The sequence below is a fragment of the Sorex fumeus genome, unplaced genomic scaffold, assembly GCF_029834395.1.
Source record: "Sorex fumeus unplaced genomic scaffold, SorFum_2.1 ptg000048l, whole genome shotgun sequence".
Taxonomy (NCBI): domain Eukaryota; kingdom Metazoa; phylum Chordata; class Mammalia; order Eulipotyphla; family Soricidae; genus Sorex; species Sorex fumeus.
Window position 1 is genome coordinate 5,901,998 of NW_026606105.1, and position 23,947 is coordinate 5,925,944.

Consider the following 23,947-nt stretch of genomic DNA (forward strand, 5'->3'; position numbering starts at 1 on the left):
CGTGTATCTTCACTCCCATTCCTTCCCGTTTCAGTGTCCCATGATGTTCTCGAGGGTGGCACTGAAGAGTTTCGGTGAAATGGTATCACCCTGCTGAACCCCTCTCATGACATCAATGATTACCTCCCTGTAGAATGGTGAGATACTGGTAGTGAATCCACAATACAGTTCAAGGAGGATCCTGATGTATTGACTTTGAACGCCCTGTTTAACTAACATAAAACATAAATGATATTGCAACATATCTGTTTTCATGCAAAGATACAAACCTCCATATATCCCTAATAATTTACTCTGATTTTCTTAAGAAATTACCTATCCAATGATAAAGCTGTTATTCCCCTTGATCCATACTCCCTTTTCATTTCCACTTTTGTAGGGTTGATAGTTACTGTCATTTGAGATGCCAGGGTGCTAATAAAAATATAATATTAAATGCTTTTGTAAATGCCTTTCACATCTTGAAAGGAAAAACTAGGCCCCAGAATAGGGTTTAAATGTACCATGATCATTACACATTTTAGCCCTTGTTGGTGTAACATCTCAATAAAATTTAAGAGATTAGGAAACTTATTTCCATCGGTAGTGATATCTTTGCCTTCATTCATGTAGTCTGTGTCAAAGTATTGTACATCCTGAAAGATAGAACCATCAGAAAGTGTCACAGCTCTACTCCTTGATCATCAAAACAGAAGCCAGATTCACCCGTATTTCTGGAGCTTCCATGACACACCACACAGATCAATGAGCTGTATTTGGATTCTAGTTCTGCAGTTGAACAAGCAATAGTGGCCTTAGAGGTTATTATGTTTCTAAAGAATTATTTTAAACCTTATTAATTATTTAATTAATCAACAATAAATTATTGACAATAAATTGATCGGTTTACATTTATTTTAATTAATACCAATAAATTGACAAATTTAAAATAAGTTAATTGGTTTTAAAATTAATATTAAAATAATTTTAAGGTTATTAAAATTTTTAAAGGAAAAACGCTGAATTGAAAATCCAGTGTCTATTTCCTCATTGACAAAGAACTCTGGTAAATGAAGGTTAATTTTTATGTGAATGCACTGTGCAAAATAAAAAAAAAAAGATGTGGCAAAATTAGGTTTTACTCCTAGAATAAGGAATGCAAGCAAAATAAAACTCACGAATTTCCCTTTAACATCAAAATGGTACTAACCAGGTCTGACCCTGCTTAGATTCCGAGATCAGATGAGATCATGCTTGTCCAGGCTGGAGCGATAGCACAGTGGTAGGGCATTTGCCTTACAAGTGGCCAACATGGCCGACCCGAGTTTGATTCCTCTGCCCCTCTCGGAGAGCCCGGCAAGCTACCAAGAGTATTTCGCCCGCAGGGCAGAGCCTGGCAAGCTACCTGTGACATATTCAGTATGCCAAACACAGTAACAACGAGTCTCATGATGGAGACGTTACTGGGCCCACTCGAGCAAATTGATGAACAACGGGAGGACTGTGACCGTGACCGTGATCAAAATGGTATGTTTTCTCGGGGTTCCTCCCGGACCGGGGAACAAAAGCGGACCTGAGCCCTTTCCCACCGCCCGCCCCCAACACTGCTCCACCGTGTTCACTCCATCAGGTCAGTCTGCCCACCGGCAGTCGGTTCCGGGACTTGGCTTCCACCCTGCAAAGGCTCAGGGGCCCTCTTGGACCCAGGAACAAAGGTGGACCTGAGCCCCCTTCCCGCCGCCCGCCCCCAACGCTGCTCCCCGGGTCCCCTCCCCATCCAGTCTTTGCACCCCAGACACACGCGAGGTATCCGTGGGGGTGTGGCCACTTTAGAAGTGGGCATGGCGTTTACAAGTGGGCGTGGCCTAATTTTCAGCGGGTGGCTGCTTAGGCACCCGCAGGTAGTTTACACACACCAAGAAATTTACTCCCTACACCCACACACCAACATGAAGAAACATGAAGAAACAACGCAAATCCCCGCCACAGGGACGGACGATGAAATGAGTTCAGAAGCCTCAGTAAGTGCTAGCCACCTAAGGGACATCTCTGAAAAAGAATTCAGATATGAAGTCATCAAGATGTTCAATCAACTCAATGAAACAGTCAGACAGATATCCACTAAATTGAAACAGGACATGAAAGAAACAATCGATCACACAATCGACAAAATACAGAAGAAATGAGGGAAGAAATTGGAAAGCTCCACACAGAAATGGCACGAATCAAAGATTGCATAGATGAAATAAAAAACTCAGTCTGTGCCCTCAAAAATAGAGTGACCACAGCAGAGGAAAGAATCAGTGAGCTAGAAGATCAGCTGCAACAAGCCAACAGGCAACAACTAACAGTGGCAAAGGACCTCAAAATAGCTCTACAGAGAATCAGAATCCTGAGAGACGATTCCAAAAGAAACAACATTAGAATCATTGTATTACCAGAAACTCAGGGAAACAATCCCAATGAAAAAACTATGGTTAAACAAATCATCACCGAAAAATTCCCAGAACTCCACAATGCCGCCATTCAGATTCAAGAAGCCCGAAGGGTGCCAGCTAAAAGAGATCCTAACAAAAACACTCCAAGACATATTATAGTTAGAATGATTGATGCTGCCAATAGAGACACAATACTGCAAGCAGCAAGGGCAAAGAAGGAAATCACATACAAAGGAGCACCCCTTAGATTCACAGCAGACCTATCAGAGGAAACCCTACAAGCCCGAAGGCAGTGGCAAGATATAAAAAACTCAAAAAATGTACTGAAATGAATACTTCACCAAGAATACCCTATCCGGCTAAACTCTCCCTCAAAATCGAAGTAACGCTACACTATTTTCTTGATAAACAGCAGCTCAGGAACTTCATAGACTCAAAACCAAACCTAAAAACAAGGGCTAAAGGGGCTACTATAAGAAAAGACAAACCCTACAACCACAACACACCCGCACAGAAAGATGACACAAAACCCCATAACCATACTCTCTCTCTCAATGTCAACGGTCTAAATTCACCATTTAAGAGACACAGAGTGGCAAAATGGATACAGAGACAGAACCCAACATTCTGCTGCCTACAAGAAACTCATCTCAACACTCAGAGCAAACACAGACTCAAAGTCAAAGGATGGAAAACAATCTTGCAAGCAAACAGCTCCTGCAAAAAAGCTGGGGTGGCCATACTAGTATCTGACAACATTAATTTCACCTTGAAAAAAACTAGAAGGGAAAGTGAAGGCTATTTTCTCTTCATCAAAGCATACGTACAACAGGAAGAAATTGCACTCTTAAATGTATACGCACCTAATGAGAGAACAGCTAAATATTTAAAACAACTGCTAACAGATTTTAAGGAGGACATTTCTAGCAACACAATAGTACTTGGAGACTTCAACATCGCCTTATCACCTCTGGATAGATCAACGAGAACAAAACCCAACATGGAATCGTTGGTTTTGAAAGAAAAAATAGAAGAGAAAGGGCTTATAGACCTATACAGGGCTTTACACGCCCCCCCCCCCCAAAAAAAGAATACACATTCTTCTCCAGTGCGCACGGAACATTTTCCAAAATAGATCCTGTGCTAGGCCACAAAACATACCTCAAAAGAATCAGGAAGATAGAAATAGTATCGACCATCTTTTCAGACCATGATGCACTGAGGATAGAAGAGAATCACACAGAGACACGGAGAACCAAATCAAACACCTGGAAATTAAACAACTCAATGCTGAACAACGAGTGGGTCAGGAATGAAGTCAAGGACGAAATCAAAGAATACCTGGAAACAAATGAGAATGAAGACACGAGATACCAGAACCTATGGGATCCAGTGAAAGCCGTATTAAGGGGAAAATTTATAGCTCTGCAAGCATATCTTAGGTCTGTAGAAACGATCCACAGAAACAAGTTGACCTCACAGCTCAAGATATTAGAAAAGGATCAACAGAAAGAGCCTAAATCAGGCAGAAGGAAAGAGATCATAAAACTTAGAGCAGAAATCAATGACATGGAAACCAAAGAAACAATCCGAAAGATCAATGAAACCAAGAGCTGGTTCTTTGAGAAAATAAATAAGATAGATAAGCCACTAACAACACTCACAAAGAAACAGAGAGAGAGAACCCTAATAAACCGAATCAGAAATGAGAAGGGGGATATCACAACAGAAACCAAACAAATCCAAAAGACCATCAGAGACTACTTTGAAAGTCTGTATGCCACGAAACAAGAGAACCTAGAAGAAATGGATAAATTCCTGGACTCCTATAATCTCCGAAAGCTGAATCAAGAGAATCTAGAGTATCTGAATAGACCAATTAACATCAACGAAATTAAAACTGCAATCAAAAGTCTTCCCAAAAACAAAAGCCCAGATCCATATGGATTCACTAGCAAATTTCTCCAAATATTTAAAGAGGACCTACTGCCAGTCCTTCTCAAGCTTTTCCAGTAAATTGAAAAAAACGGATACTCTCCCAAACAGTTTCTATGAAGCCCATATCTCTCTAACACCAAAAGGAAACAGACACCACGAGAAAAGAAAACTACAGGCCGATATCCCTGATGAACACGAACGCGAATATTCTCAACAAAATACTAGCAAATAGAATTCAACTACTCATCAAAAAGATTATACACCTTGACCAAGTAGGCTTCATCCCTGGCATGCAAGACTGGTTTAACACTCGGAAATCAATCAACATAATCCATTATATCAACAAAAGAAAAGATAAAAATCATATGATCATATCAATAGATACAGAGAAATCATTTGACAAGATCCAGCACCCGTTCATGATGAAAACCCTAGCCAAAATGGGAATAGAGGGAACTTTCCTCAATATAGTTAAAGCCATCTACCACAAGCCTACAGCAAGCATCATCCTCAATGGGGAAAAACTTAGAGCCTTCCCCCTAAGATCAGGGACGAGACAAGGATGTCCACTCTCTCCACTGCTGTTCAATATAGTACTGGAAGTACATGCAATAGCGATTAGGCAAGAAAAAGATATTAAGGGCATCCAGGTAGAAAAGGAAGAAATAAAGCTCTCACTATTCGCAGACGATATGATACTATACTTAGAGAACCCTAAAACCTCTACCAAGAAACTCCTAGAAATGATAGACTTGTATAGTAATGTTGCAGGCTATAAAATCAATACCCAAAAGTCCATGGCTTTCCTATATGCAAATAGTGAAAGAGAAGAAAGTGACATGAAGAAAACAATCCTGTTTCCAATTGTGCCCCAGAAAATCAAGTACCTAGGAATCAGCTTAACTAAGGAAGTAAAGGCTCTGTACAAAAAAAACTACAAAACGCTACTTCAGGAAATAAAAGAGGATCCGAGAAAATGGAAATATATCCCCTGTTCATGGATTGGGAGAATTAATATTGTCAAAATGGCAATACTTTCCAAAGCACTGTATAAATTTAATGCGATCCCTATTAGGATACCCATGACATTCTTCAAAGAAGTGGAGCAAACAATCCTGAAATTTATATGGAAAAATAAGCCCCCAAGAATAGCTAAAGCAATTCTTGGGAAAAAGAAAACGGGAGGAGTAAACCTGCCTAACTTCAAGCTCTACTACAAAGCTGTAATAATTAAAACAGCATGGCACTGGAACAAAGGCAGAGCTGTAGACCAATGGAACAGGGTTGAATATACTGACATCTCTCCCCAAGCATACGAGCATCTAATCTTCGATAAGGGGGTAAGAAAATTGAAGTGGAGCAGGGAAATCCTCTTTAACAAATTGTGCTGGCAAAACTGAGCGGCTACATGCAAAAAAGTGGGCTCAGATCTTTGCCTAACTCCATGTACAAAAGTAAGATCAAAGTGGATTAAAGACCTCAACATCAGACCGGAATCCATAAGGTATATTGAAGACAAAGTTGGCAAAACTCTCCATGACATCAAAGCTAATGGTATCTTCAAAGATGTCATGCCACTGGCCAAGCAAGTGAAAACAGAGATAGACAAATGGGACTATCTTAAACTAAGAAGTTTATGCACCTCCAAAGAAACATTGACCAAAATACAAAGACAGTCTACAGAATGGGAAAGGATATTTGTCAAATACACATCCGACAAAGGGTTGATATCAAGGATATACAAAGTACTGGTTGAACTCCACAAAAAGAAAACATCCAACCCCATCAAAAAATGGGGAGATGAAATAAATAGAAACTTTCACAAAGAAGAAATCCGAATGGCTAAAAGGCACATGAGAAAATGCTCCACATCATTAATCATCAGGGAGATGCAGATCAAAACCATACTGAGATATCATTTCACACCACAGAGACTGTCCCATATCCACAAGAACAAAAGCAACCAGTGCTGGCGCGGATGTGGCAAGAAAGGGACCCTCCTTCACTGTTGGTGGGAATGCCAACTGGTTCAGCCCTTTTGGAAAACAGTATGGACGATTCTCAAAAAATTAGAAATTGAGCTCCCATTTGACCCAGCAATACCACTCCTGGGAATTTATCCCAGAGAGGCAAAAAAGTATAGTCGAAGTGACATCTACAATTGTTTGTTCATTGCAGCACTCTTTACAATAGCCAGAATCTGGGAAAAACCTGAGTGCTCGAGAACAGACAACTGGTTAAAGAAACTTTGGTACATCTACACAATGGAGTACTGTGTAGCTGTTGGAAAAGACAAAATCATGAAATTTATGTATAAGTGGTACTACATGGAAAGTATCGTGTTAAACGAAATGACTCAGAAAAAAAGGGATAGACATAGAAAGATTGCATTCATCTGGGGAACATAAAGTAACAAAATAGGAGACTAACAATCAAGAATGGCCTAGATTAATACCAGGAATTTTACTCCATGGCTTGGAGGCCAACCACACATGCTAGGGGAAAAGGGAGCTCAGATAGAGAAGGGAACACCAAATAAAGGTGTTGGGAGGATCCTCCCAGGATGGGAGAAGCATGCTAAAAGTGGACTATAGACCAAACATTATTGTCACCCATTGCCTCTTTTGCAAGCCACAACACCCAATAAGAGAGAACAAAAGAGAATGCCCTGCCACAGAGGCAGGGTGGGCTGAGGGGGATGGGGGGTGGGAGGGATGCTGGGATCTGTGGTGGTGGGAAGTGGGCACTGGTGGACGGATGGGCGTTTGATCATTGTGTAATTGAAACCCAAGCACAAAAATTTGTAAGTCTACAACTGTACCTCATATGTCTCACTAATAAAAAGATGGTATGTATTCTCACAGAAATGAATAACTTCCCTGCCCTCCCTCATTGCTACTCTGGGAAAGATTATAAAAGTCCTGATATCAGGTCTAAGATGTTTTTCTTCATACAATCAATTATCCTTCGAATACTAACCAATTATCTATTTGCACCATAGTTCCAAAGAACAAGATCAAAATACATCATTAACCACATGTCATGCATATCTTAAGGGAACTAATCAAATGTTATATACTTGATAACCATCTTATTTAATTTATTAGTGGACATTGTAAATCATAAATACTTTGGAACTGCAGAACTTTTTAAAAAAATTTTATGAGTGAGACACCATGAGTCACAGTTGTACACTTACAAATTTTGTGCTTGGGTTTCAATTTTACAATGATCAAATACCCATCCCTCCACCAGTGCCCATTTCCCACCACCATGGATCCCAGTATCCCTCCCAATCTGAAATAGGTATACGAGGGTCATTTTAAAGACTTATTTATTATAAGTTATCATTGTTATAATTATCAGTTATTATTAACTATATTACTTTAGGTGTTTCTCTCTTTCTTGTTTCTTTCTCTTATAAGATTTTATCTAGTTTTAATGGAGACATCCACTGCATTACATGTTTTACTTTGCAGAACACAAAGCATTATGCTATTGGTCAGCCAAAGGAAACTTTACATTTTATAAAGGAAGAAACTAAGGTTCAGAGACATTAATAGGCCCATCTTGCTTAGTGTTGAAAGAGTTAAAGCTAAAATGAAACTGATTTCCATATGAATGAAAAGTGTGTTCTTTTCATAGTGTCATAGTGTCATAGGAAATTTAATATACATATTTCTTACAGTAGGTATCTGTCCATCCATCATTTAATTATAGAAGTTTACAACCTACTTTTCTAGTAAATTATATTAGGAAAAATAAGATGGAAAGTGATGTCTTTTGCATAATTCCCAACTTACATATGGAATCGTAGCTTCTTGAGTTCTGTTAATAACCTTTTCCAACCCTTCAATGCCACCATAATCCCTTCGACTCAGCTGGATCCTAAGATTCCAGTAGGAGGACATGAATGGTCTTTCAACAACCTGAAAGGATAAATATGTGCCAAAGCACTTGGAATAACTTTTAGGTATAGCCCCATGCCCAACACTAAAAGAATTCTAACTATTTCATTTGCTATAAATCCAAGACTTAAAATGTTAGAACCAAAGGGAATGTCTTTGCAAATTTCTACAACCCCTACTTTTCTTTACTAAGTTCTAAATAAACTCCCAACAGCAGTGACATCATAAAAATAATTTACATAAAATGCTTTGATCATAGTGTCCTTTAGGACGGAAAAATAGCATTCATTTATTGAGAATTATTTTTAAGTGTTCATGGTATAGCAAAGTCTGATGCTGGTACTTAAAATACAATGGTCTGAAGCTCATAGAGTTCCCATTCTCACAGAACTTTCTGAACATCAATCAATGTCAAATATAATTTCTGAGAGTGTTATATGCCAAGATCAAGGAATAAATACAAGGGGGATTGGTGAAGAAATACTGAAATGTATATAAACCACAAGTCTACAATTTGCTCAAGCCGACATTTTGAGAAGATCCCAGAGAATATTTGAAGGGTCCTTGCCTCTAATATTACTGTTCCCATAGTAGGGAGGTTACAATCAAACATCTTACTAATGGAATTTTAATATAAAGTGTTTTCAATTATAATAATAATGGGATTTTCATATTATTTAATCAATTACAAATGCAATGGCATCCAGGACTCTTTCTATGTCTTTATGTGTACTCTTAAATCATTTCGCTGCAAAAAAATTACTGAATTTGTTTCATCTGTAAATAGGGTATTTAGAATTCAACTATCTAAAGTTTTCTTCAGATCTGTATTTTGCATCAAAAGTACGTATCACAATCCCTTTTATGTAGTTTATTTTCATAAATTTACTAAATAAATCAACGTTTGGAATTTTGGAACAACAGCAACATTAGTCAGGCCAAACCGCCAATTGAATATGATGTGGTCAATTTTGTTATGGAACTGTCCACTAGGAGACTCCCATGTCCAACGTTTAGATTCAGCCTTCTGGAAATGTGAGTTACCATGGATGATCTTGGTCGACATGATGAACTCAGTCTCTCACCTTGTTTGTTCCATTCTAGGTCATGGGTCCTGATGTGAAGTTCTTCAGGCATCCTTCTCGGTCCTATCTTGGCACTAAAATCACCCACAATGACCTTGTAGAAGGTGTGGTCTTCTTTACAGAACTTCTCCAGCTCCATGTAGAACTTCTCAATTTCTTCTTTGTGGTAGTTGGATGATGGTGCATAGACGACAAAGATAGAAACTGCCAGCAATGAGCTACATCTATTTAAATGTAAGTGTCTGATTTGGGTTGTTAGGCATTCGAACAAATTAATGCTCATGGCCAAGTTTGTGTTGACGAGGACACTGACACCACCGATGCCTCTACTTTCGCATGTTCCAAGGATCAGTTCTCCAGGGTTGAAAATGGTGTGATGTGATCGATGCATTCTCGTCTCCATCAGACTGATGGCATCATACTTGATCTTCTGTGCTTGCACCATTGTATCCTCGTTGGATGCTTCCAATGCCAGCATACGTGCGTTGAAATTTTAGACAGTCATTTTAGTCCTTCTTCGTTTTGGCAGCCTAGTTCAGCCCTGAGATTTTATAGCCTCTCCTTGCTCATCCTTCTTAATGCTGCTGTATTGGGGGCTCTTCCAGGGTCAGGAGAATGAGGTCATTTTTGTTACGATTTTTGGCATATCAAATACACCATGAGTAGCTTGCCAGACTCTGCCATGTGGGCTGGGTACCCTCAGTAGTTTACCGGGATTAACAGATGATTAGAGGCCACCCTAGAAACCTCCGTCATCTCTGAGAGCTTTCTTACATTAAATAATACAAATGATAAATTATATCAAAACATTTAAATAAACACAGGCATCCACTTCTCCACTTCACTAAATTTATATAAAGTCACTAATCACTAATCACTAAATCACTAAACTTCCCGTTAGTTGTCGATTGGCTCGAGCGGGCGCCAGTAACGTCTCCATTTGTCCCTGTCGCGTGCTAGTGTACCCCAATGGCATCTGTTCGCTCCGGGAACATGAAGGGCCTCAAACCGATCGTTCATAATCTTGACGAAGAAGTCTGACCATCTGGAAGGTGGGCGGCCATGCGGTCTTTTGACATTCCGTGGAATCCAGTCGGTAACAGCTCTAGTCCAGCGGTCGTCTTTAAATCTCATTACGTGACCAGCCCATTTGATTTTCAACACCTTGGCAAATGAGACAGCGTCCATAATTCTTGATCATCGACGAATGTCAGAACTCCGGATTCTTTTCTCTCATTTGAGTGAAATGTGATATTCCAAGCATAGCTCTTTCTATTCTTCTTTGGGAGACCTGAATAGCATTCTCATCTTGTTTGCGTAGGGTCCAGGTCTCTGAGACATATGTTAATGCAGGAAGAACAGTGGAATCAAAGAGATATGCCCGGAGCCGGAGGTTCTTCATCCTCTTAGCTATTTCTTCGATGTTTTTGTAGGTGTTCCAAGCTGCTCTCTTCCTCCTGTGCAGCTCGGTTCCCAGGTCATTTGTCATGTTGACCTCTCAACCTAGGTACACATAGCTGTTGCATTCGGAGATGGTCGTTCCATTGAGAGCAAATGGGGCGTCAGGAACAAGGCTGTTTCTCATAAACATTGTCTTCGTAAGATTCAGCTACAGTCCTACCTTTCCACACTCATGGTCAAAGTCGGCCAGCATTTGTGCCGCTTGGCTGATGTTTGGTGTTATTAAAACAATGTCATCAGCAAAGCGGAGGTGGTGTAGTTGCCGACCATCTATCTTCACTCCCATTCCTTCCCATTCCAGTCGTCGCATGATGTTCTCGAGGGTGGCACTGAAGAGTTTCGGTGAAATGGTATCACCCTGCCACACCCCTCTCTTGACATCAACGATCACTTCTTTGTAGAATGGTGAGATCCTGGTAGTGAATCAGCAATACAGCTCACGGAGGATCCTGATGTTTTGGGCTTGAATGCCCTGATTGGCTAGGGCTTCCATGACCGCTTCCGTCTCAACAGAATCAAAGGCCTTCTTTAAATCAATGAACGTTAAACAGAGTGGCATCTTGAACTCCCGAGAAACCTCAATGAGCTTGGTTATTGTGTGGATATGGTCGATGGTGCTGAATCCTTTGCAGAACCCGGCTTGCTCGCATGGTTGTCCTTCATCTAGTGTTCTGCCAATCCTATTTAGGATGACTCGAGTGAACAACTTGTAGATGACAGACAATAGGCAGATCGGGCGATAGTTGCCAATGTCAACACTACTTCTACTACCCAGCCATCGCCACACTCCAGGATGCTTTCTGGACCCGCGCCGCTTGCGGCCGCGCAACACATCATAAGACACTAAAAACCCATCTGCCGGAATTGTAGTACCATATTTGATAGGGTTCAAATATGGTAACACCTACAAGGGTGATTAGAGGTCGCCCCAAAAGCCTCTATCCCTCTAGGAAAGACTGGCAAGCTACCGAGAGTATTCCGCCCGCACGGAAGAGCCTGGCAAGCTATCCGCTGTGTATTCGATATGCCAAAACCAGTAACTACAACTGGTTTCATTGACCTGACCCTGAAGGCTTCACCGACATGGCAGCACTGAGAAGGATGAGAAAGGAGAGGCCGACAAAATCTCAAGGCCGACGTAGGCTGCCACAACGAAGGACGACAAAAATGATCGTCTGTACTTTCAATGCACGTATGCTAGCATCAGATGCATCCATCGAGGACCTGATGGTACAAGCGCGAATGATCAAGTACGACATCATTGGTCTGACCGAGACAAGAAGGCACGAATCTCACCATGCCGTTTTCGACACTGGAGAAGAATTGTTCCTCGGAACATGCGATAAAAGAGGTGTTGGAGGCGTCGGTGTCCTTGTCAACACAAACTTGGCCAAGAGCATTGTTTCATTCGAATGCCTAACAACCCGAATCGGACGTTTACATTTGAACAGATGTGACTCACTGCCTGCAGTTTCTATCTTCGTTGTCTACGCACCAACATATCATGAGGAAAGAGAAATCGAGAAGTTCTACATGGAGCTAGAGAAGTTCTATAAAGAAGACCACACCTTCTACAAGATCATCGTGGGTGATTTTAATGCCAAGATAGGACCGAGAAGATCAGCTGAAGAACTTCACATCGGGACCCATGGCCTAGAATGGAACGAACAGGGTGAGAGACTGTCTGAGTTCATCATGTCGACCAAGACCATTCATGGTAACTCACAGTTCCAGAAGGCAGAATCTAAATGATGGACATGGGAGTCTCCCGGTGGACAATTCCACAACGAAATAGACCACATCATATTCAATCGACAGTTTTGCCTGACTGATGTGCTGTTGTCCCAAAATTTCGAACGGGATCGGACCACCGTCTCCTTCGTGCAAAATTCTACTTCACAGAGCGGGGAGAAAGGGCTGCAAATTTCAAAAAGAGAACTCCCAGAATGACCACCAACTGGGAACTCTTTGGTACTATTGCGGCAACATGGGAAGATGCCATTGTTGACAACATTGACGAGGAATACGATCGACTGGTTCAGCACCTCCATGAATGTGCGAGGAACGCCAAGAGAGAGATAGCCACAAAAAATCGCCTATCTTCGAAAACTCTTGAGCTAATTCGCCAGCGTGGTTTGGCGCATGCCTCAGGCAACCGCAAGCTAACGTCCGAGCTCGCAAAGCAGTGCAGTGATGCGATCAAGGAAGACCTCAAAGAGAGAAGAGCAGAAGTACTGGTAGATGCGGCAGAAGCCGGAAAAGTATTCGTAACGCCCGCCTGTCCTTCGCCAACTACAAGACCAAGATGACTGCCCTCTGACGTCCTGATGGATCCATCACATCCTCCAGAACGGCAATAGAGAAGATTATCCATGACTTCTACTCAAATCTCTTTGATAGCCATGTCCACTTGCCGACATACCAAATTCCACAGGATGGATATGTCGTTCCCAACGTTCTCCCTTCCGAAATCCGACACGCCATTTCGTCGGTAAAGAAACAAACAGCACCCGGCCCAGACAAGTTCAGACCTGAACACCTGAAGAACCTGCCGTCAGTACTCATCAATACACTGACTGGGCTCTTCACTCGCTACCTATCTGAATGCAAGGTTCCACCCCAATGGAAAACCAGCAGGACCGTTCTACTGTTCAAGAAGGGAGACATCCATATAAAGTCACATAACAGAAAAATTATAAGTGAACTGTGATGAAGCAAAATATAAAGCAATATGGCAGATAAAAATGTTCTGCCAGTCATTGAACATAGAATATAAACAATATCAATTCTAGGGGGAAATATGATGTCTAAAGCACAACAATAGAAAAAGAATTGTTCTACGTCATGACTGTGTAGAGAAATGAAGATTCTGTTGCACTGTTCTGGATGATTAAATAGGAAACTAGTAGGTACATTCACTAATGCATGATGTCATTACGGCTACAAGATTCTTCCACTTCACAAAATCTGTGTCCAAACACAGTGCTTTTATGCAAGACCCACATGAACACATGAGTACCTGTTTTCACATATCAAAAGAAGCCAAAAGATTATATTAATGTTATATCTAAAGATAAAAAAGCAAGTATTGGACTCAGTAAAATTTTGTAGAGGACATGTGTAGGATAACATTGGTTTGTCCTTTCTCCCTTGCCACAGGGAGCTTAGGTTTATCGGGTTACACCCATCACAGTACTCCCTAGTCACTCCCATTCCTCTGTTTATCTGTAAAGTCTTCTCTGTGCTCTCCTCCCAAGCCAATGAATCACCTTTTCTCCCTAATAAGATTCTGCTAGCTTGTAAGATAAGATCCTTCTAAGGACACTGGACTTGTATTTTAAGTTATGTCTTTTGCATAGTTTACCTTAAAGCAATGTCCTTTCTGTATGGACACAGGAAGACAGTTAATATTATGCTTTGTAACTTGGGAGTTGATTGACTCCAAATAACATTTACTCCTGGGCATCTTCTTTCTTGACTCAGTTGCCCTTAGTTCCTAGCACCCCCAAAGCAGGGTCCCAATGAGGGATTTAATGGACCCAGGACAAGCTGTGAGCTACCCTAGCATCGAAATGGGCCAGGCCAAAGCGCCACAATACTCAACTATAAGTTGAGGGCATGATCATGAACAAATGCTGTCATGATCCAAAAGTAAGTAAAGATGAGACTAGGACCCTGCCGGGGCTAGGAAGACTAACCTGGCCTGAGGACTGTGGAATATATAGTGAGATGTCCTCAGGAAGAACCAAACTGTAAATTTATATCTCTTGCTGTACTCATACATTGTAGCCTGCCCACAGGGCAGAGTCTGGCAAACTCCCCGTGGCATACTAAATATGCCAAATACCAGTAACAATGATGGGTCTCATTCTCCTAAAGAGCCTTGAATATAATCTCCGGGCTAGGATGAAAGAGACGTTACTGGGGCCTGCTCAAGGCAATCGACGAATAACAGGATGATGAATGAATGAATGAACTCATACAGAATGACATTGCTAGAAATATTGGAAGTTAGATTTACTACAACTATTTATGTAGATTACTAGCTGAGGAAAGAACACACCCTTGTTGGGATCCCACCCTTGAGCAGATCTCCTAGTAATCTGGAATAATCTCTTTAGATGAGATTTTATCCTTGAGTTAACTCCTTGAGGAGTGGTCTTATCTCTCTTTGTTGATTTGCTGACGTTCAACCCACCTCTGTGTCACTGCCCTATGTGCTTGCTATATAAACTAAGACTATAAGTGGGGGCTTGGGCTCTAGAGAACAGAGACCGAGGCTCAGGCAGAGGCTCAGGCTGAGGCGCGGGCTCAGGCTCCAGAGGGCAGTCAGAGGTGAGAGTGAAGATTGGAATAAGCTACAATTGATACTGACTAGCCTGGCCCTCATTCCTTCCTTCGTCTGCCCATCGTCATCAACCTCCCTGGGGTGGGGGAAGCGGCGTGAGACCACCTAACGCAGGCGGAAAGAGAGATAGAGTGCCAACGGACTTTTGAAAACACAGAGACGTGAGTGAATCAAAATTATTCCTTCCCAAGAATTGGCTTTTGTAAGCTATGTATTTTGATATCTACTTTTTACTATATTTTAGTGTTACCTTAGACTTCATGTGCAATTGAAATGATCTGATAGGTTATTTTGATAAAAATTTATTTTTATATAATAAATAGTAACTTTTTCTTCACTTTAGCTTGTTGCATCTTATAGGAGGATTCATAGGAAACTTCTGCTTTCAAAAAATAGAGGAAGCCTGTCATTTAAACATACTGACTAGTGGGCATCCTGAGGTACTTGCTCAAGGTGAAGAGGGTGAGGAGAGATGCTGAAAGCCAGAAGGTATGATATTCTAATATGAATTAACTGTTCTCAGCCCTGTATCCTCAGTTAAGTTCCCATCTTCTCTCTATCACTGCTCTCCTTTGCTCTCAAATACTAAGTGTGAGCCAAGGTAAATAGAGCAGGCTGTCATAGATCAGTAAATGCAAAGATGAGAGTTAGCCACTACCAAGCATTTGAGCTAAGGAAATACCTAATAGAAAGGGATTTTAGTTAATAATCAGGAGAAGCAAGTTGGAGAAAACAATTAAAAAAATTTCCAAACCATTGTTGTTTTGGTCTGCATCTCCCTGATTATTAATGATGTAGAGCATTTTTTCATGTGCTTTTTTGCATTTCGGATTTCTTCTTTGAGAAAGTTTCTGTTCATTTCGTCGCTCCATTTTTGATGGGGTTGGATGTTTTCTTCTTGTGGAGTTCAACGAGTACTTTGTATATTCTTGATATCAACCCTTGTTGGATGGATATTGGGTGAATATCCTTTCCCATTCTGTAGACTGTCTTTGTATTTTGGTCACTGTTTCTTTTGAGGTGCAGAAGCTTCTTAGTTTAAGATAGTCCCATTTGTCTATCTGTTTTCACTTGCTTGGCCAGTGGCATGACATCTTTAAAGATACCATTAGCTTCAATGTCATGGAGGGTTTTGCCAACTTTGTCTTCAATGTACCTTATGGATTCCGGTCTGACATTAAGGTCTTTAATCCATAAGAACAAAAGCAACCAGTGCTGGCACGGATGTGGTGAGAAAGGGACCCTCCTTCACTGCTGGTGGGAATGCTGACTAGTTCAGCCCTTTTGGAAAATAGTATGGACGATTCTCAAAAAATTAGAAATTAACCGGGCATGAAATGGCTAGCTTGGAGCGCCATGCTTGGCCACGCTGAGAGCCCGGGAGGCCACTCCGCGATGTTCCATATCGAGGGCTTTGTGCCAAAGCTGGACCCCGAGGAGATGAAACGGAAGATGTACGAGGATGGGATCTCCTCCGTACGGCACTTCCTCATCTACATGGTTCTGCTACGAGTCACTCCTTTTATCCTAAAGAAGCTGGACACATATGAAGGCTGGTCATCACATGTGAATGCACGATATGAAGAACCTGATTACAGTTTCTCCTTCTGTCTGCAAATGAGTAGGCCCAGAAAGATGTAGGAGACTCTTTGATTGAATGGACCTAAAAATTCTACTTGTTAAGAAACAAGTTTGACTCTGGTGACTGACCTTTATAGCTGAAACAAAACTATTTTCATTCATTCATTCATTCATCCTGTTATTCGTTGATTGCCTCAAGCAGGCCCCAGTAACGTCTCTTTTATCCTAGCCCTGAGATTATATTCAAGGCTGTTTAGGAGAATGAGATCCATCATTGTTACTGGTATTTGGCATATTTGGTACGCCACGGGGAGTTTGCCAGACTCTGCCCTGTGGGCAGGCTACATTCGATAGCCTGCAAGTTTGTCCAAAGTAGGAATGAGATAATAAGATGTCATAAAAAGATGTCCTGATAAGATGTCGCGCAGCCGCGAATGTGGCTGTGCGGTTCCAGGAGCTGGATTTATAGTCTCTGAGTCTTAGCCGTTGATGGGATTACACGGCGCCAGGGGGCCAGGTGGTGGGTGTGACCCCCGCCTACTGGAATTTGGAGGATCTGGGTGGAGGATGCTCGACTCCAATCTGAGTAGGCTTGGAGATCTCGGCCCCAGAACCCGCGTGGCTTTGTCCCTCTGCCAGTACCTTCATGTGTGCAGAGAGTGATCTCAGCATGGTGGTGGCTGGTCCTGGAAGTCTTCGGCTGCCAGTGCCCTGGTCAGGGCGGAGAGGAAAGCTCAACCCGCTCCCCTCCAAGGGAGCCCAGCGAGGAACAGCCAGGCGCAGGGGCAGGAGACTGCACTGGTCTCGTCTGGGAGCTGGATTTTATAGTCTCTGACTCTTGGCCGTTGATGGGATTACACGGCGCCAGGGGGCCAGGTGGTGGGTGTGACCCCAGCCTACTGGAATTTGGAGGATCTGGGTGGAGGATGCTCGACTCCAATCCGAGTAGGCTTGGAGATCTCGGCCCCGGAACCCGCGTGGCTTTGTCCCTCTGCCAGTACCTTCATGTGTGCGGAGAGTGGTCTCAGCATGGTGGTGGCTGGTCCTGGAACTATTTGGAACATATAAAAAGATATTTTGTGGTCCTAGAACGCCCTTATGCCGGTGATATTCAGCCTCTGTCAATGTTGGTGTAAGGGTAAATAATGGCAAATTCCCTTTTCTAGCAAGTATCAGTTATAAGGGAATTATGTATGGGGTGACACTGTCTTGTCATTTCTGGTCCCATTTTCACTGCTGTGTGTTGAAGAATGTCTTACAGTGAGTTGTTTTATGGAAGCCAGCACACAACCACAATGACATTTAGGCACAGGACCATTAGTCTATATTTTTAATAAATGTATTAATTAAGAAAAAAATTAGAAATTGAGCTCCCATTTGACCCAGCAATACCACTCCTGGGAATATATCTCAGAGAGGGAAAAAAAGTATAGTCAAAGTGACATCTGTACTTGTTTGTTCATTGCAGCACTGTTTGCAATAACCAGAATCTGGAAAAAACCCGAGTGCCCGAGAACAGATGACTGGTTGAAGAAACTTTAGTACATCTACACAATGGAGTACTATGTAGCCGTTAGAAAAGATGAAGTCATGAAATTTACATACAAGTGGTACTACATGGAAAGTATCATGCTAAACGAAATGAGTCAGAAAGAGAGGGACAGACATAAAAAGATTGCATTCATCTAGGGACATTAGAGTAACAAAATAGGAGACTAACACCCAAAAGTGGCCAAGATTAGTACCAGGAATTTTGTTCCATGGCTTGGAGGCCAGCCACACATGCTAGGGGAAAAGGAGCTCAGATAGAGAAGGGAGAACCAAATAAAGGGTGTTGGGAGGATCCACCCAGGATGGGAGAAGCATGCTGAAAGTAGACTATAGACCGAACATGATTGCCACTCAATACCTCTTTTGCAAACCACAACACCTAAAAGGAGAGAGAGAACAAAAGGGAATACCCTGCCACAGAGGCAGGGTGGGATGGGGGGATGGGGGCTGGAGGGATACTGGGCCCCTTGGTGGTGGAAAATGGGCACTGGTGGAGGGATGGGTGTTTGATCATTGTACAATTGAAACCCAAGCACAAAAATTTGTAAATCTACAACTGTACCTCATGGTGTTTCACTAACAAAAATTTTTTAAAAATGTAAATGATGGAGGATGCAATTAAATGATCCATATACTCCGTAATTCACATAATACATAAAGGTCTGTTCACTTGACTCATCTTCATCATCGGAGCCAGTCTGTTCCTTTATAACAAGTTTTTTAGCAAAATCTTTTTAAAAAATAAATAAAAGAAAACCTTTTTATTCTGTTGAGACGGAAGCGGTCATTGAAGCCCTACCCAATCAGGGCATTCAAGTCCAATACATCAGGATCCTCCGTGAGCTGTATTGCGGATTCACTACCAGGATCTCACCATTCTACAAAGAAGTGATCGTTGATGTCAAGAGAGGGGTGCGGCAGGGTGATACCATTTCACCGAAACTCTTCAGTGCCACCCTTGAGAACATCATGCGACGACTGGAATGGGAAGGAATGGGAGTGAAGATAGATGGTCGGCAACTACACCACCTCCGCTTTGCTGATGACATTGTTTTAATAACACCAAACATCAGCCAAGCGGCACAAATGCTGGCCGACTTTGACCATGAGTGTGGAAAGGTAGGACTACAGCTGAATCTTACGAAGACAATGTTTATGAGAAACAGCCTTGTTCCTGACGCCCCATTTGCTCTCAATGGAACGACCATCTCCGAATGCAATAGCTATGTGTACCTAGGTTGAGAGGTCAACATGACAAATGACCTGGCACCCGAGCTGTGCAGGAGGAAGAGAGCAGCTTGGAACGCCTTCAAGAAATAGCTAAGAGGACGAAGAACCTCCGGCTCCAGGCACATCTCTTTGATTCCACTGTTCTTCCTGCATTAACATATGCCTCAGAGACCTGGGCCCTACGCAAAATTCAGGTCTCCCAAAGAAGAATAGAAAGAGCTATGCTTGGAATGTCACGTTTCACTCAAATGAGAGAACGAATCCGGAGTTCTGACATCCGTCGACGATCAAGAATCAGGGACGCTGTCTCCTTTGCCAAGGTGTCGAAAATCAGATGGGCTTGTCACGTAATGAGATTTAAAGACGACCGCTGGACTAGAGCTGTTACTGACTGGATTCCACAGGATGTCAAAAGACCGCGTGGCCGCCCACCTTCCAGATGGTCAGACTTCTTCGTCAAGATCATGAACGATCGGTTTGAGGCCCTTCATGTTCCCGGAGCGAACAGATGCCATTGGGCTACACTAGCACATGACAGGACAAATGGAGACGTTACTGGCGCCCGCTCGAGCAAATCAACGACTAATGGTTAGTTAAGTGATTAAGTGATAAGTGAAGTAAATGATGGAGAATGGGCACTGGTGGAGGGGTGGGTTACTAGATCATTGTATAACTGAAACTCAAGCACAAAAATTTGTAAGTCTACAACTGTACCTCATGGTGTTTCATTAATAAAAAATTTTTTAAATGTGGTGGTGTAATTTTAATGTATGTTTAAGTCATATTGCATAACCCTCACCATCCCTATAACATAATTTCCTTTCACATAATTTAGGATACTGTCACATTACGTGTTCTTCTTCCTCAAAGTATCTATTATTGCATAGCTCTACACTGAAAGGCATCTGGGAATAATAGTTTTGCATTTTCCTAAAATTGTTTCATATGGAATTGGAGACCCTGAATATCACTAGCATTCAAAGTTTGTTACAGATAAAGAATACTTTTGGAGATGGGTTTAAATGAATTGTGGAAGTAGATATTAAATGCAAAGTTGAGTTAAATGCAATGCATCCTGAACAGTGAAGAATATAACTAGAGCTTTGACATACTAGGGGACTTGGTTTACCAATTCTAACCCAGCAGCCACAAGCATTTTCTTTATCTGGATTCTCCAACACAAGATATAGCAAGACGATATCCATGGACAATACAATTAGGACAAACATGATCAGAATTTCCAATACTCACTAGTGTCTTCACCATCTACATGGGCATGGAAAAGCATTAAAAACCCAAGATCCCATCAATATGAAAGAATATATAGGCATCACAGTTAAAATGAAACTCCATTACACGATCTCTTGATTCTTAATGTTATCTCCTTACATATCCCAGAGAATACTGGTTTCTAGCTATTGTGGATTTCCAGTTTGCTTCAGTCTACACATACAACACTGGGGGTAGGGTGGGGGTTTGAGTATTTAATTTATTGAGTTTGACAAAGGGAAAAATATGCCAGACAATAAATAGATGTAAATGGAGAGAAGAAATATACCAAAAAGTAGAGACAAAGACATTAAAACCAGCCCAAAGAGATTATAATGGCAAACTTCTAGACGAGAACATTTGTCTTTGTCATATTCTCCCCTCTGTCCAAAGGCGTAAAGATTAGGGCAAGTTCCTCATTTTGACCTTACCTTATTTAATTTTATAGACAGATGAAATATGCCTCAGGGAACCAATCTACAAGGGGATTTTATTGCTCATTCTGGAATCCACTAATATTCAGCCTATCCTTTTTCTTTCTCTATACAACCCCTTCTAAGGAGTTGGAGAAAGAATACAGTAGGCGCTTACCTTGCATGCCACCAGCCCAGGTTTGATCCATGTATGGTCTCCCAAGTATTTCCTGGATTGACCTGAGCTCAGAGCACTTGAGTGGCCCATGAATGAGTGACAGTGGAACTTAACCTCCTCAGTTATAACATTTCAAAGGTTGACATGTTCACATAGCCCTTTGGTGCCACTTTGAAAGTAGAGGGGTGACAGAAAGGGTAAGTGGCAAAATCTGAACTGTCTTCTAAATTCAATATTAATGACTCAGAGGTATTTAACTTTTTTGTGTTCACAAATCCTTTTAAAGATCTGGTATGAAAGTGAACTCAATAGTGAACTCAAACTCAACATCTTCTTGTATGTTCACAGCATGTAGAACTACTTAAATTTGGTAATGCATAGTAGTGCTGTAAATCATGTATAGATCTACATTTTTAAACAGTTTTTTCTGAGAACAGAGAATAATAGAACTTATACATCTGTGCCCTTACCTCCTCCTTTCTATTTACTTCTCAGACCCTTTGTCTTCTAGTTCTCTTGTTGCATTATTTTCTATTCCTGGAGCGATAGCACAGCACATAGGGCATTTGCCTTGCACGTGGCCAACCTGGTTGACCAGAGTTTGATTCCTCCATCCCTCTTGGAGAGCCTGGCAAGCTACCAAGAGTATCTCGCCTTCATGGCAAAGCCTGGAAAGCTACCTGTGAAGTATTCGATATGCCAAACACAGTAACAACAAGTCTCACAATGTTACTGGGCCCGCTTGAGCAAAATCGATGAACAACGGGAGGACAGTGACAGTGACAAATGTTCATCTTGAGACTTCTGATCTCTTTTATCTCTTTTTAATCTCTTATCTCCTACTTCATATCTCTCACTGACACAATCTATTATTGCTCTCATTTTCTTCATTCCTTTATCTACTCCTTGACTGGAATAGAATCCAGTGTCCAAGCATGTGCCTTCTGAGCTTATGTATATTTGAAGATGTCAGTGGCTTTATGATCTCCCAAGGAGACCGGGCCTGGAAATTGTTTTAAAATCTTCCCAGTAACTCTTAGTCTTCACAAAACAATTTCAAATAAAGGTCTCCTTTTCAAGTCTTGGTCTCTGATTGTCAGTCAATACCATCTCCAACATCACAGACAAAATAAATACCTTGGAGATGCTCATTTTTAATTTCCTTCCTTCCCAACCCCAGAATTTCTATAGAATTTATCTACATATAGTAAAATTCTTAACTTTTCCCATCTCTTCTCACTGGAAGTCTCTCCTCCTCTTGTCCAAGCATAATCCTTATATCTATTTGCTAAATCTCCTAGACTTTGAACATCTCAAGAATATTATTCCATCAATTATCTTTCTCGTTTATCAATCTCTCTCTCTCAACTCAGTCTTTCCCTTTGTTATACCCCAAGTTATCCCAAACCTCTATGAATGATTCTGTCTTTTCCAGGCACCATTATAATTTATCTTCACTTTCATGGCTATTTTTTTTTTGAAATTTATTATTTATTTATTTATTGAATCACTATGGAAAAGGTTACAAAGCTTTAAGGTTTAGGTCTCAGCCATGCAAATATCAAACACATTTCCCTTTACCAATACTTATTTTTTACCATGAAGAACCCCAATAAAACCCCACCCCCACCCCTCCCAGTCCCTGTGAGGCAGATGAATTCTAGTTAACAGTCTATCTGCTTTGATTAAATTCACTGTTTCAATAAAAGATTCACCACTATTATTTAGAGTTTACCCCCCCCCCCAAATCAGACATGCTGAAAAAGCATTGCAAAGTGATTTGCTTTCTACAGCTGGGTTCAAGAATTAAATGTTGGTTTTGGATTTCTGCTATTTTACCTATTGACCCTGGAAGTATTTCTACTGAAAGTCATATAGTTAGGAAATTGGTTTCTGTGTTCTGGAGTCGTGGCCGTGCTGGAGAGCCGCTCGTGGGGGGCAACTGGTGGCCTCGGTAGGGCGTGAAGGATGGACCAGAACGCTCCCTGACCCATGAGGTTTTAGTCGCCCCCACACCCCCGGCTCATACCTGCTGTCCACATAGCTCCCATGTAGCCGCCATCCTTCTTTCCAGAGAAGAGAGGGCGAATGTGGCAACACCCTTTCCCTCCAGGCAGACATGATGGCCTGGATTAACGCATAGTCCGTTCACTTTTCTGCTCCAAGCTGCTGGGTTCTGCATTATGTCCTTGTGTTTCTGGGGCTGTGGCCGTGCTCCAAACTTAACTCTGATTTTCAGGGAGAAATGTTGGGTGGTTTACTTCCCATTGATCACTTTGTATATAGAGAGATGTCGCGGGGCCGCGTAAGTGGCCGCGCGGTTTTGAGGAAAAGTCCTAGTTCCCGCATACTCAAGCTGTGCTTGTAGAGGCTTCTGGTCACCGGGGTTCCATCTGGGGGAAGCGGGATGCGGTACCTACCCCATCTGGGACTTCCCGGTGATCCTTTTTGGAACCTGTTTTTTTCCCCCCCTCCGGGATCTGTGGTTCCCGCCCTCCGTGTGATCCTTCTCTTTGGCTGTATGTTGTAAAGATGGCGCTGGGGGGTGGGCTGTGGGTGTGACTTCCG

General features: G+C 41.8%; 2 protein-coding genes across 2 annotated transcripts in view; one reads left to right on the forward strand and one right to left on the reverse strand.

Moving 5' to 3' along the window:
• The window catches only part of MGAM (maltase-glucoamylase), a 271,108-nt gene that overhangs the window by 140,286 nt on the left and 106,875 nt on the right, over positions 1 to 23,947 (reverse strand). The window lies entirely within an intron of this gene.
• On the forward strand, positions 16,553 to 16,798 carry LOC130032515 (mitochondrial import receptor subunit TOM5 homolog). The gene has a single exon (XM_056124082.1). The coding sequence runs from the start codon at positions 16,553 to 16,555 to the stop codon at positions 16,796 to 16,798; it is 246 nt and encodes an 81-aa protein (XP_055980057.1).